This window comes from Solanum dulcamara, chromosome 7, assembly GCF_947179165.1.
Source record: "Solanum dulcamara chromosome 7, daSolDulc1.2, whole genome shotgun sequence".
In the NCBI taxonomy this organism is placed as follows: domain Eukaryota; kingdom Viridiplantae; phylum Streptophyta; class Magnoliopsida; order Solanales; family Solanaceae; genus Solanum; species Solanum dulcamara.
In genome coordinates this window covers 76,466,945-76,479,597 of record NC_077243.1, presented here as the reverse complement: position 1 = coordinate 76,479,597, position 12,653 = coordinate 76,466,945, and the positions used below count along the sequence as shown (strand labels likewise).

Genomic DNA, 12,653 nt, shown 5'->3' with positions numbered 1-12,653 from the left:
GTTTTCTCAAGATAGTACTATTATACATGTGCATTTATCATACATACATGTGCTATTTTTTTAAAAAAATTTCATTCGGTGTTCGATATCCATATTAAATTTGGATTAAATTCGAATTCGCATTAAGGAATCACACATTAGGATAAAACACTCCCTACATACATGTGCTATTTATCTTAGTCATTAGAGTAAAGCGCTCCCTACATACATGTGCTATTTATCTTAGTTTTTTTGTTACATTTATTTTATTTGTTGCATTTGTGTTGCCTTTTCCTATATAATTCCTTACAAATAAATCATCATCATATTTATTAATTGTCCTCAAGTCATTCGAGACAATATTTTACCCATGAACATATTTTTTTTACAAATTAACCAAAAGAATGATAATCAAATGCACTAAGCTCTTGCTATGTCCGAGCTCAGGAAAAACATTTAATCTGTTGTATACAATTTTACCTTTGCATTCTAGTGAGAAATTGTTTCCACAGCTTGAAACTATATGACCTCTTGGTAACACGACAACAAATCTTAATGTTGCGTCAAGGCTCCCTTCAAATATAATATAACATGAGCGCAACTACTAAAACGTATTCAGGACAAGATCCACATGAAGTATGTCGACCAAAGCGTCAGAGCAACTGCTGCCACGGCATAATTCCAGAACATGATAACAGAACATTCAGTCTCACCAATTTCAAACAACTGTGTGATGGTACCTGCAATTCAAGAATGATATTTTTGGAGGATCTGACATACACCATGTAGTATTTTTGAAGAGTCTGAACGACATAGTTTATTAGAACTTGAGATGAAATGAGGGATCATAACAAGTGAACTTTACCAATAGCCATTGCAGGTGGAACTGCATATTGAAGCAGAAGAACAAAGTGATATAAAGGATCTGATCCCACCATGCCTAAATTTTTTGCGAACGTAATAACAGCAACACCGATGATAGGCAAGATAATGAATCGAACAACAATGATCCCGAAAAGAAGCCAAATTCCCACTCCTGATCGCTTGAAACCTGAACGATTACATATAAAGTAGTTGAAATGATGTTACAGAAAAATGCAGAGGATTTCAAACGATATGCAGTTATGTATGACACTAAGTTCGATATACAACTTACCTCTTAGAAGATTTGCACCCATTATAATGGTCATGGATGGAATTGCTGCCTCCCTGCAGCAGATAAAATCGCGTAACAAAATGGTTGCTTTGAGAGCCAAGGAAATAATGATGGAAATGCTCATCGTGCTAGGTTGTAACGACCCAATGCGTCGTTTTGAGAACTGAAACTTTTTATTTTATAAAAGACTCATTCCGTAAATTTTTAATGAGTATTTGGACTATGCGATAACCATAGTTATTTAGTTGAGGGGTAAATTTAAATAACTAATTTAATTAGTGGGATAAGTTGATAATTTATTTAACACTCTATACCAATTATTAAAGGAAAAGAATAGTGTTTATTAATTTTGATACAAAATTAAGTAGAAAAGAAACGAAATAACAGAGAGAAAACTTACCTGCGGTGTCCCACGCGAGCGACAACATTCAGGTAAGCTTCAAATTGTATTCCTTAAATACATATCATATTGTGGATGAATGGTTTAAGAATGTGTTTGTCAGTGGGAGGTAGAGAATATTAAATTGAATTCAAAAGTTATTATAAGTATTTTCACTAATGTGCTGCTATACACGTTCTTACAATTTTGGGAATAGGGCTTTGGTTGCTAGTGATTAACCAATGATAAAGGAATGATGAAAAAAAAAGAATTTAGATGAATAGATATAATTAAATGGGTAGCAAGAGTAGGGTTATATAATTCGTATAGTAATCTTAGTGCGCATTAGTTGTAACAGTAGTTTCTAGTCTAAAGTTTGTTCTTTTAATTATCACATCATGGTTCAAGTATTGATATGTTGAGATAGGTAATTAAATAATAGGTCTATTGTATTATATGAATATAATTAGATTTATGTTATTGGAAGAAATTGAGGCATAACCCTTAGCTTGAGATTGAGGAAATTAATTATAGATTTAGGTGAATTTTTGGGTTTAAGCTAGACATATAGTAATATGAGTGTCTACAAACTCATGTACTTATGAATATTATATATTTGATAGATTGAAAACATTTTGAGGCATCGAAGAAAGGAAAGACATGGGTGGATTAGCTTGCTTGATTTGGGTTCTTCGATTGAGGTAGGTTATGGTTTTATTCTATATCATAGATAAACTCTTGATAGTGATTGATAGTCATTGAGTAATGTGTGAAGTTTACTATGCATTTAACTGTTGTGGTTTGAATGGTTGATATGTGGTTGTGATTGGTCTGAAATCCCAAGACCGTGAAATCTATAATCTTGAAATTGCCCTATCAAAAATGGTGCCTTGAATAAAGAAGGCTTGATAAAATATTGCTAATGAAGTAAAATGTAATAATAAAGAATGATAAATTAATTATATTTGGATCGGGTGTCATGTTCCGACACGGGATATTTGGATCGGATGTCACGAGCCGACACAATATTATTGGATTGGGTGTCACATTCCGGCACGGTAATATTAAAGGAGAACAACTTAAAATGACTTAATGTTACCCAATCTCCCATAACTCATTTTCCAAAAGAGCGTGATGTGGAGGCCTGAGTCCTCATGTGTGGTCTTAATATTATTGACTGGTTATGTAATTGTTCATTATGTGGTCACTTGATCTTGATCTTGATCTTGTTGGTTGCCACCTGTTAAGTGCTATGGTTGATTTTCCGCTACTACTTTATACATATTGATTTCTATTTTGAGTCGGTCGATGATACCTAATCAGTACATGTTGTCCTGTACTGACCCCTACTTGTATTTTTCTTTATTTTATTTTGTGGAGTGCAGCGAGTGCTCCACCGACTTCGACTCGACCTCAGCAGCTAGTCAGTCTCCAGTTCATAAGATTTCAGGGTGACCTATCCTTCTAGCTCGTGATGGATTCTCTCGATCATGGCATGGTGTCCTTAGTTTTCGGGCACATTTTGTTATTTATTTATTCTGGTGTTTGACATTTCCAGACTTAGTTTTAGAATTTATTAGTTTTAGAATTTAGATGTCCTTTATGTGATGACTTTCAGATTTTGGGGAACATCACGTAATAGATTTTAGTGGCTTTTGTTATTTCTGACTTTAATAAGGTTGAGCTTCCACATTATTGTCGTGGTTTATAAGTTGAATCATTAATGTAAGTTGGTGTTTGTATCATTGGTTCTCCTACCTAGGAGGTTAAGTGTGGGTATCACTCATGGTCCAGTTTGGGTAGTGATACGTACTCAACCCCCCATCCCCCAAAAACAACTTCTCTACCTCCACAAGATAGAGGTATGCTTGTGTTGTTGTTGTTACATTAGGGATTCCTTACTCTTACTATAAATTTATTGAACTATGCACCTAAGGGTATGAGCTCAGGAGCAAAGGTAGAGACAAGGTATGAGTTCGATGAATATAGTAACTTTGGTGTAAACTCTATATTTGTCTTAACAAATCTATTTAGTATGTAGTAATTATTTAGAACCCGTTAATTCAAAAGGGATACAATCCTGAATCCATAAATTTCAAATTTTGGCTCCACTTCTCTGTATGGGCTAATGGTCAATGAAGTGGTTGAGAATCACAAAGTGTCAATTTTAAATCCCAGAAGAGGCAGATGATATCTTCACATCCATCTACACAAGCTTGGTGGACAGAGTTACCTGATATCCGTTTTAGTGGAAGGTAGCAGGTACCTTGTGGAACTAATCGAGGTGCGCACAAGCTTGCTCATACACCATTGTTATTAGTCAAAGAAAGAATTGTTGAACTATGCTCCTCCTAAAAGAAAGAGAACTGGTATATTGTTTGAAGAGCTATAAGGATTTAGACAACAGATAAAAAAGAAACCAAAAAAAAAAGTTTCTTATCTTCAAGTTCCACCTATACATTTCTGTTGGTGAAGAGCTGTGAGGATTTAGACAACAGATATGATACCCTCCTACAAGTAACTCAAGTAGCATTAGGAAAAAAAAAACATTTGCATGAGGAATCATACCCTAGCAAAACAACGGAACTCTCAACGAAACGAAATGGAGCACCGGAGCCAACCAGGAAATTTTGGATGGGAGAGATTGAAGCAATGATAATGCCAATAACCTACGAGAAATGATAAGCCACATAAAAAGAAAGAATTGAACAAGCATGCATCCATGAACCTAATTGGGAGGACATTGTAATAAGAAGTTAAGCACCATTGTCATACCGTTGCAACTGTAGGCGGTCTGAAAAGAATACTCAGGTCTATATATTCCACCAACGACTTCACCTTCTTCTCAATGATAGTAGGTATCGAAACCTGTTATTTCGAGTTGTGAAGTGTTTGTATTGATTTTTTGAAATATCAAACAACTTAAAAAGTAATAAATGAGGATAATCTTGATGAAAAGTAGTGGAACAAACTACAATTGTTAAAACACTTTCTTGATTATTGATTAAGAAAACGATTACATGGAACACCGTACCAGCAGAGGTGGATCTAGGGTTTGACCTTCGTTGATTCAAATTTGTAATTCGATCAACTCCATCAAATTTACTCAGTTCTGAATCTATTATTTGTTCATATTTTGTAGATCTTTTAACACATATATATAGCCTAAGCCAAAACGTATGGGTTCATCTGAACCCATAGCTTATTCATTGGTTCCGCCCCTGCTAACTAGGAGCTTCTTAGATGTAAACCAGACAAAAGAAAAGAGGAATTAAGCTATCTAATGACCTAACTGATATTTTTCTTAGAAAAAATCTATGTTGCGCGGACTTTCTAAAACAGTTGTTGCATCCATGTTGGATACACCAAAAAAATACTACTTTTGGAGGATTTGACACTCACTCATCAACTTCTTCAGATAGTCGGAGCTACACAGGAAGAAACCATTTCTTTTGTTACTCCTTGTTATTTAACCATGTTACTCAAGCAAGCAAACGTTAGCCAGTAAATCCATCAGCACCATTAACTTGTAATGCTAAAGTACTACTTAAAGTCAATGTGATGGTACATATTTAACCGTCATCATTTCTGATAACATGAAGTTACGATAGAAATAAGTTTGATATCACCGATTAATCCTCACAGAATGGTTACATGCTGTTAAAGTGCACGGAATAAACTAGTTCCTTTTGTAATAGTTTCTCATTAATTTTAATGAAGTTTTAAATGATGCAGTTATTTTCACCTATACAATGTCCGTATCATGGTGCATGAGAAAAGTACTCCTTGAGTAACATTGATTGCTACTAAAGTCTACTCAAGATTAAAAGTGAAAAACTGAAGAAAATACCTTTGTTTCGTCCATGGATCCTTGGTTAAAAAGCTCAGCTGAAACTTCATCATCTTTCGAGTTACTACTTGGTAGCAGTGCTCGTGTAGTATTATCCAAGGTTCGTTTTGACGTTTCAGTGTGATTATTTTCTCTTAATTTGGAGTAGGCTGAGACATCCCTGTCATCCCTCTTTCCATATGCCCGTATGATATTATATACATACGACCAGATGCCAATAGCTCCTATCTGGAAACAGGATAATAAAACCAAGCTGAAGGTCATCACATCCAAGATGGAAATAGTTTATGTTTTAGCACGTATAGAATGAAGTCGTATTCAATACCCCCATAGAGAGGGATACATAGCCCATTCCATTTATCGAGCACGTTGATGAATCTCCAAACGGATTGTTTTTCTCGGCACAGATGGCTGGGATAATAATGACAGGCAAGTTCCCCATGTTTCCTGTCATGATCATTTTCAAGAAACTCTTAAGTATGAATATGAACTTCATGACTTCAGAAGAAAAACTTGAAAGTTTTAGGAAATCCATTAATAGATGTTCCAGAATGTATATAGACTTTATTCTTAGTAATGTACATAGCCATATTTAGGTAAAAGATTTGTAGGAATCCTTCTTTATTTCATAAAAAATAAGTTCTTTCATTTGATTACATTGTATCAGAGCCAATCTGTCCCTATATGGGGCCCACGTTATATTGTTGACGCTCCAGTTGGCAATCTGGGCGTGGTGGGTGTTAGGTTAGAACCACATTGGTTGGGGAATGTACTGGTGATCTCCTTATTTTGACTTAGGCAATCCTCCTAATGAGCTAGTTTTCAGAATTGAGTTAGGTCTAAGGGCCACATCTCACAAAGAATATTAAAACAACTAGATTTCTGAGAAGGCACCTTTCTCTTGTTCTATATATTTCATTTAGAGAGGCAAGAAGATTGGTCCATGATACTATGATTATGTAGGTTCAATTTGTTGGCCCGAAAAGCTAATCAGTTTCATTTTTGTTTACCCAAAATCTTAAGCTGATATTGTTGAGTGGTGAAGAAACCAGGTATAAGCAACTAAGCATTTCTGAAAATCAAAAAGTTATAGCGTACTAAAGGAAAACGACAAAATGCTGTTTATCTACCTCCCGCGCAACAACCAATAACAAGCCCATGCAAATGCTGAGGCGTTCTAGTGATTTTGACAAGTATCCATCCGAGAGCTGATCCAACAAGAAAGGTAATAAGAATACTCACTGGGACGAACCACCTGTACTTGAAACAAATGTACCAGAAACACAAGAAACGTTGAAAAGTAAGGAAAATATAAAATGCATTTTAAGGAAAAGGGAGAGACAAGAATGCACCTACAAAGAAAATATTCCCATCGCTGTACTTGAACTGATGAGACCACTAGCACAAAGTGATGGAAAAAAGACGTAGAATACAAGCTGCCCAAAATAAGAAAAACATAAGACCCTCTTTAGTCCTTGCAAGGTCTGTTAGTCGAAAAAACTACTCTGCTTCTTGTTTCCCTTTTTGTTTTCTGTTTTTCATTTTCTTTGAGGCAGTTAAATATTTGTTTGTCATAGAAGATAAGACAACTTGACGACAAGAGGAAGATTTAAATGGGCAAAATGCTACATATAACCACCCGCCTTTCAATTTCATGCTTAGACTTTTCAAAAATGTTAACAGGTACATGTCGGATCCTCAAAAAGTGGTGATCTTTAGGGGATGTGATACGGGTGTGACAACATATTTAGAGAGTCCGAGCAATATAGAATCTCGTGCCTTAACTTCACGCGCATTCTTCTGAGTGACACAAGCAGATAATTTAACAAATTTGCAGAAATAATAACTCTTCCGAAAGCAGAACTTTTGAATACATAACCTGTCCCCATGAGAAATCCTAGTACTGATCTGCTAACGCCTACTTTCTAAAGAGGGGGTGCACTTGATAACATTTAACAGTGGAGGTAGTCATAACAATAGACTAATATTTGTAACAAAGTGATATAACAGATACGATCCTGCCATCACAAGATTTTAACAACCATAATAACAGTAGCACCTATGACAGGACTGATGATGTAACGAACGATAATGATCCCCTTGATAACCAATACATTCGGAACTCTATCTCTGAAGAACTAGTGGTGAGTTAAAAGAAGACATTCCAGCAGAAATCGCCATTATATTCAGTTTTCCCATTTGAAACTCACTTTGAAACTTTCTACACGCAAAGAGGATTAGCATTCTGGAGTCCAACCGCAACAGTATCTAAAATGCTTCAATCAAATTTATCTGAGAAACAGTGCCATTGTCAACTTACGTTGTTCAGGTGGTGACGTCCTTCTGCAGTCAAAAGACTGACATGATCTAAGGCAAGATATAAGCCAACAACCGCAATCAACAGCGTTTTCAGAACAGGCATTAATGCCAGCATAAACAATTCCTGAATGTTCATAGTAAATATTCTTCTACAACCTCAGAAATGTCCACCTGCAAGTCTATATGCATCGAAAGATTAGGCAATAAAGTGACTTCAGACTGCATAGCTGCCAAATAAGTAGAACTATTATAATCCTAAATTTAGAAATCCTCATTAAAGAATTGGCTAAACTTCAAGGATAATTGCAATGTTCTTCACCTTGTCAGTGTATATAACTTAAATCCTTAAACACTAACGAATAAACATTAGTTTAACTTATGTCAGTCGAACTTTTTCCCTTTTCCTACAAGCAGTTCTAAAGTCAAATTTCCGGCACCAGAAAATTGGCATGTTCTAACATAGAGTAAGTCTAGTGCACAACAAATTCTTTCATTCCTCGGGTTGATTTCTCATATAATTACTAACTAAATAGTTATTATCTTAGAAAATCATTTATTTATTTTTATTGAAGAAAGGTGACTTTTTAAAGATAATAACTTTTCGCTGAGTCACCAATCAACACTTCAATCCCCTAAAACTAAATACATAATTCTCCTTACTTTCACTTCAATATACACTCCCTCTTTATACGGACAACGTCATCAAGAATGAAAATTAACTCTCATTGACGCAAATCGTCATGCTTTTATAGCTGCAACTACAATTAATAGCTCAAATTTTGCCTGCTTATGCAAGTAACTAAATAAAAAACATAACTTTTCCCCACAATCAATCAATCAACTACGCCTCAATCGCGAACTAACAACAATCAATTATATTTCTTTCTTGAAGATCCAAAGAAACTAAAATCAACAATTTATACATCTTGTGAATTTGACCATAAAAGAAATTTGAGGATGATGGCATTACAGATACAAAGTTAGAATTTGAAGTTTATGGATTCGAGATTTCTTGTCTTTTAAATTATTGAATTCTAAACTAATAATTTTTTATATATTCAAATGACTTTTCTAATAAAAAAACAATTTGAACCAAAACTACTGAGTTCAACCGAATTGAAATGCAAAATAATAATAATAATAATAATGTGAAGTGACTTACAAAGTTAGAAACTGCTTCCCGCGCAAATCTTTAACTTTCCAAAAATTGGTTTTACTCTTTTTGAAGTTATAACAAGGATTCAAGAACTCCGTTTCATATATATATATAGTATATGACTTTGGACAGTTTCAGTAAATTACACAAAGACCCCTCGTTTATCCAGTTCTAACATACTTGTATTGTCCCCACTTTTCTTTTCTATTTTTTGTTTTTTGTTTTTCCACCTAGCAGTATCTGCGTTAGAGTCCGATTAAATTTAGATTCGTGTTGAAAAGTTTTACACTAAGAGATAAAGCCTTGATAACAAATGTGACAAACTCAAACCCATGACGTCTGATTCTACCACAGTCGTTGTTGGTCACTTTTTCGTTTCTATTGGCAGTATAAGGACTATGGAGTTTCATACACAATATTTTTTGTGATTGGTAATTTGATATGAATGAAGTCATCTTTTCGTTTAGGAGATATTTTTGGACGTTTGATTGATGAGTAAACACATATTAAAATATATTGAATAATATTAATATTATTAACCAAATAGGAGTGTGTTTTCATGAATATTATTTAGCATTAAAATAATTAAAATGGTGGTCAGAATAAATAATATGAAGTGGTTTGAGAATCACAAAGGTTTCAGGTGGTTCATATTCTGAAAATAAAAAATATTAGGTGATTTCTAATGTAAGTTCTATTAGAGGTGTATATAAGTTGGATCAAACACTAGAATTATCTTTAAATATGGAGAATGATTTTAGCATTTGTTAGACGTCGACGGTATATATGCGTGATGAAAAGATATATGTACACTATTTTTTAACGAGGAATATATACGCTCTAAATCGAAAAATTGATGGCTATATTTACCCCTTTTCCCTTGAATTATAAAGCAAAACAAACCACCAAAACTAAAATCACAATTGAAAACCTTTCGCGTGAAAATAGAAATTAGAATAGTGGCAAATTCAAAATTTTCATTAATGGAATAAAATATATATATATATATATATATATATATATATATATATATATATATATATATATAATGTACGGAGTTTGCTTGAAATCTCAAATAGTGTATTAAGCTAATTCAAAATCTCTATACATATTATAATATAATTCTTTGCCGAGCAAATTTAATGAACATCAACCCTCTAAATTCACCCCTGTTTGACAGTGACAAATAACTTATTGCAGGACAACTTGCAAGTATACAACTTGATGTGAGACGGACAACGATATTACTTTATGAATATTTGGACTATAATGTAATTTCCCTAAAAAATAAATAAATAGGGCAAAGATAAGCCACGGCTCTTTTGTAACTCATCAATTTTTGTGAAGTAGGTATTAGTATGAAAATAAATATAAATAAAAGTCCTTTTCACATTAATTTCTTAATATAAAAAGTTAAGAAAATGGAAATCGACAGACAGAATATAAACAAAAATAAACTATGTAATGGTACCAACTATCATATGTGGACTGCATAAATTTATTTAAAATAAAAAAGGTATCTTTCAGTATTTTCATAAGGGATATTAATTGGAGCATTGCCCTTTCATGAAGTGGATGGTCAATATAATAATAGTCTGACTATAAAAACAATTATTTGAATATTTAATTCATATATGTGATCTTTACACTACTAAAAAACTGTCAAAAAATGACAGAACAAAAAGCGATGGACTGCGTCGCAAATAAAATGCGACGGAGAAAACGACGTTGTCCGTCGTTTTTTTTAAAAAAAAATTTTAATAGGAGCGACGGACAGTGACGCCTTGTCCGTCGCTTATTTTGACAGATTTTTCCGCTAAAATTAAATATTATTTTTATATAAATATTTTATATATTTTATTAAAAAATAATTATTTATAAATTAAATATTATGACGCCGTCCGTCGCTTTTATTTTTTTTTTAGTTTTTTTAAGTAGCCACGGACTGGGTCGCTAAGTCCGTCGTTACTGGTCAAAATATTTGGTCAACATATTTAATATAGCGACGGACGGTGTCGCTTTGTCCGTCGCTTTTTGGTCAAAATGGCGGTCAAACATTTTTAAAAAAGAGACGGACTTAGAGACGTGTAACACCCCTCAAAATTTTTCCAAAGATTTGAACCCTTCTTGTGTTCGGGAGGGGTCGAACCCGAGTATCTTGAAGTATATTCGTGAGTTAAGATGAGTCTCTGAGGGACTGAGCAGTGTTAGAGGTGATGTGGGGTCACCAAGGACCCCTAGGACCGAGCTAAGTCCAAAAGATCCGTCGCGGCTAAGTTTTAGGATGAGTTCGAATAAGGGGTCGACTTCTAACGATCCTATCTTTTGAAAGACGACAATCTGGGTGGCCCATGACCCATCAAATTAAAGGTCGTCGAGTCTTCTTTCCAATGCCACCAGGAATGTAACTTTCGGGGTTCGGAGTCAAAAGATATGGCGATCTTAAGATGAACTAGCACAACAGAGATTTCAGGCCTGGGTTGCAATTGCTGGAAAACTGGGCTTGGCGCTATAAGGGAGCGACGCGCCACTATCGCGCCAGAAGCATGCCTCAGTAGTTTGGGCTCTGGCGCGGCGCGCCACTAAAAAGTGTGCAGGGTTTTCGAGCCAAATTCCAGAACCCAGAACCTTTGGCTTTGGCGCTATAAGGGCGCGACGCGCCACTATCGCGCCAGAAACATGCCTCAGTAGTTTGGGCTCTGGCGCGGCGCGCCACTAAAAGTTGTGCAGGTTTGTAGGCGTAATTGGCCTTGGCGCTGTAAGGGCGCGACGCGCCACTATCGCGCCAAGGGAGTTTTGGCCTATTTTTTAGAATTTTGGAGGAAGGGTAATTTGGGAATTGTCCCAAATTATATATACACAAGACTTGAACATTTTTGGACCGTTTCTTCAGGCCTCACACTCTCTCTAAAAGCCCTAGAAATATCTCTCTCTCTCTCTCTTCTTCTTCTTCTTCATTTCCCACAAAAAGAGTCCAAGAGCTTCAAGATTTGAGTCCTCCATTGAAGACCCAACCACAAGGTTTTCTTCAAGCCTCCACTAAGGTATGTAAGGCTATCCAAAACATGGGTTGAGTCCGCCCATGTGCCCTATTCTTGCTTTGAGGTTAGATGTTCATGAAAATAGAGTTTCTTGGTATGGTCTAAGTTTAAATGAGTGTTGTCCCCTATTTATTTAATGCCATATGTGTTGATGTTGTTGAGCTAAGAAATTCCTAAAACCTTCATGTTAGTATGAGTTGATGGAGACGACTTGTTATTATGTTTTGTTGATCTCTTTAGCCAAGTGATTATGTTGCTTAAGTCATTTTCCTTAAATGTGTTATTCTACTTGAATTGTTGAGCTAAAGTCATAGAGTGGTGATGAGTCTTGAGGAGGTGTCATAAATGCTTGTCTAAATGAGGCTTGATTGAGTTAATTGGAGGATAGAATTGACGAGTGGACGAGGTCCTAAATGGAACTTGCCATTATGACTTAATTGAGTTGAAATGAGAATAGAGTTGATGAGTTGGCAATGTCCCATATAAAACTAGCCGTGAGGGCTTGTTTGAGATGATTGGAGGGAGTCTTATGAGCATAGAGTCATGGGAGGAGTATCGAGCACCGAGACGGGCGAGAGTATAGTCCATACTCGAACCCCAGGAACTACGCCGCCAATGTAGGTAGGGATGGAACCGTTAAAGTCGAATGCTTCCCATGGGATCGAACCGTTAAAGTTGGATGTTTTCCATTTATTTGTCCTGAAATGATAGGACTTGACTAATCGATGGTATCCATGATTAGGGAGGCGTTCATGCCCTGGCAAGGTATGGAC

The 12,653-nt window shown here is 35.3% G+C and overlaps 1 protein-coding gene across 2 annotated transcripts; it reads right to left on the bottom strand.

Moving 5' to 3' along the window:
• Positions 1–274: 274 nt before the first annotated feature.
• Positions 275–8,930, bottom strand: LOC129895288 (protein PIN-LIKES 3-like). Of its 2 annotated transcripts, none has more exons than XM_055970980.1 (11): positions 8,846–8,930; positions 7,685–7,862; positions 6,721–6,800; positions 6,495–6,619; positions 5,690–5,811; positions 5,365–5,592; positions 4,290–4,382; positions 4,083–4,183; positions 1,136–1,188; positions 845–1,030; positions 275–719 (listed from the first exon to the last, which is right to left on the bottom strand). In XM_055970980.1, the coding sequence occupies exons 2-11, from the start codon at positions 7,817–7,819 to the stop codon at positions 595–597; spliced, it is 1,248 nt and encodes a 415-aa protein (XP_055826955.1). In that variant the 5' UTR covers positions 7,820–7,862; positions 8,846–8,930; the 3' UTR covers positions 275–594. The 2 variants fall into 2 exon arrangements, with proteins under 2 accessions (XP_055826955.1, XP_055826956.1); XM_055970981.1 differs by having other exon boundaries at positions 7,685–7,854; positions 8,846–8,906.
• Between the last annotated feature and the right edge of the window lie 3,723 nt (positions 8,931–12,653).

Excerpts from the sequence above, each read along its gene's own strand:
- LOC129895288 (XM_055970980.1), bottom strand. The coding sequence starts at position 7,819 with ATGAACATTCAGGAATTGTTTATGCTGGCATTAATGCCTGTTCTGAAA. Across the intron at positions 5,812-6,494 it reads TATTGGTTGTTGCGCGGGAG|GAAACATGGGGAACTTGCCT; the intron begins GTAGATAAACAG and ends TGATCATGACAG. Across the intron at positions 5,593-5,689 it reads ATGTATCCCTCTCTATGGGG|ATAGGAGCTATTGGCATCTG; the intron begins GTATTGAATACG and ends TCCTGTTTCCAG.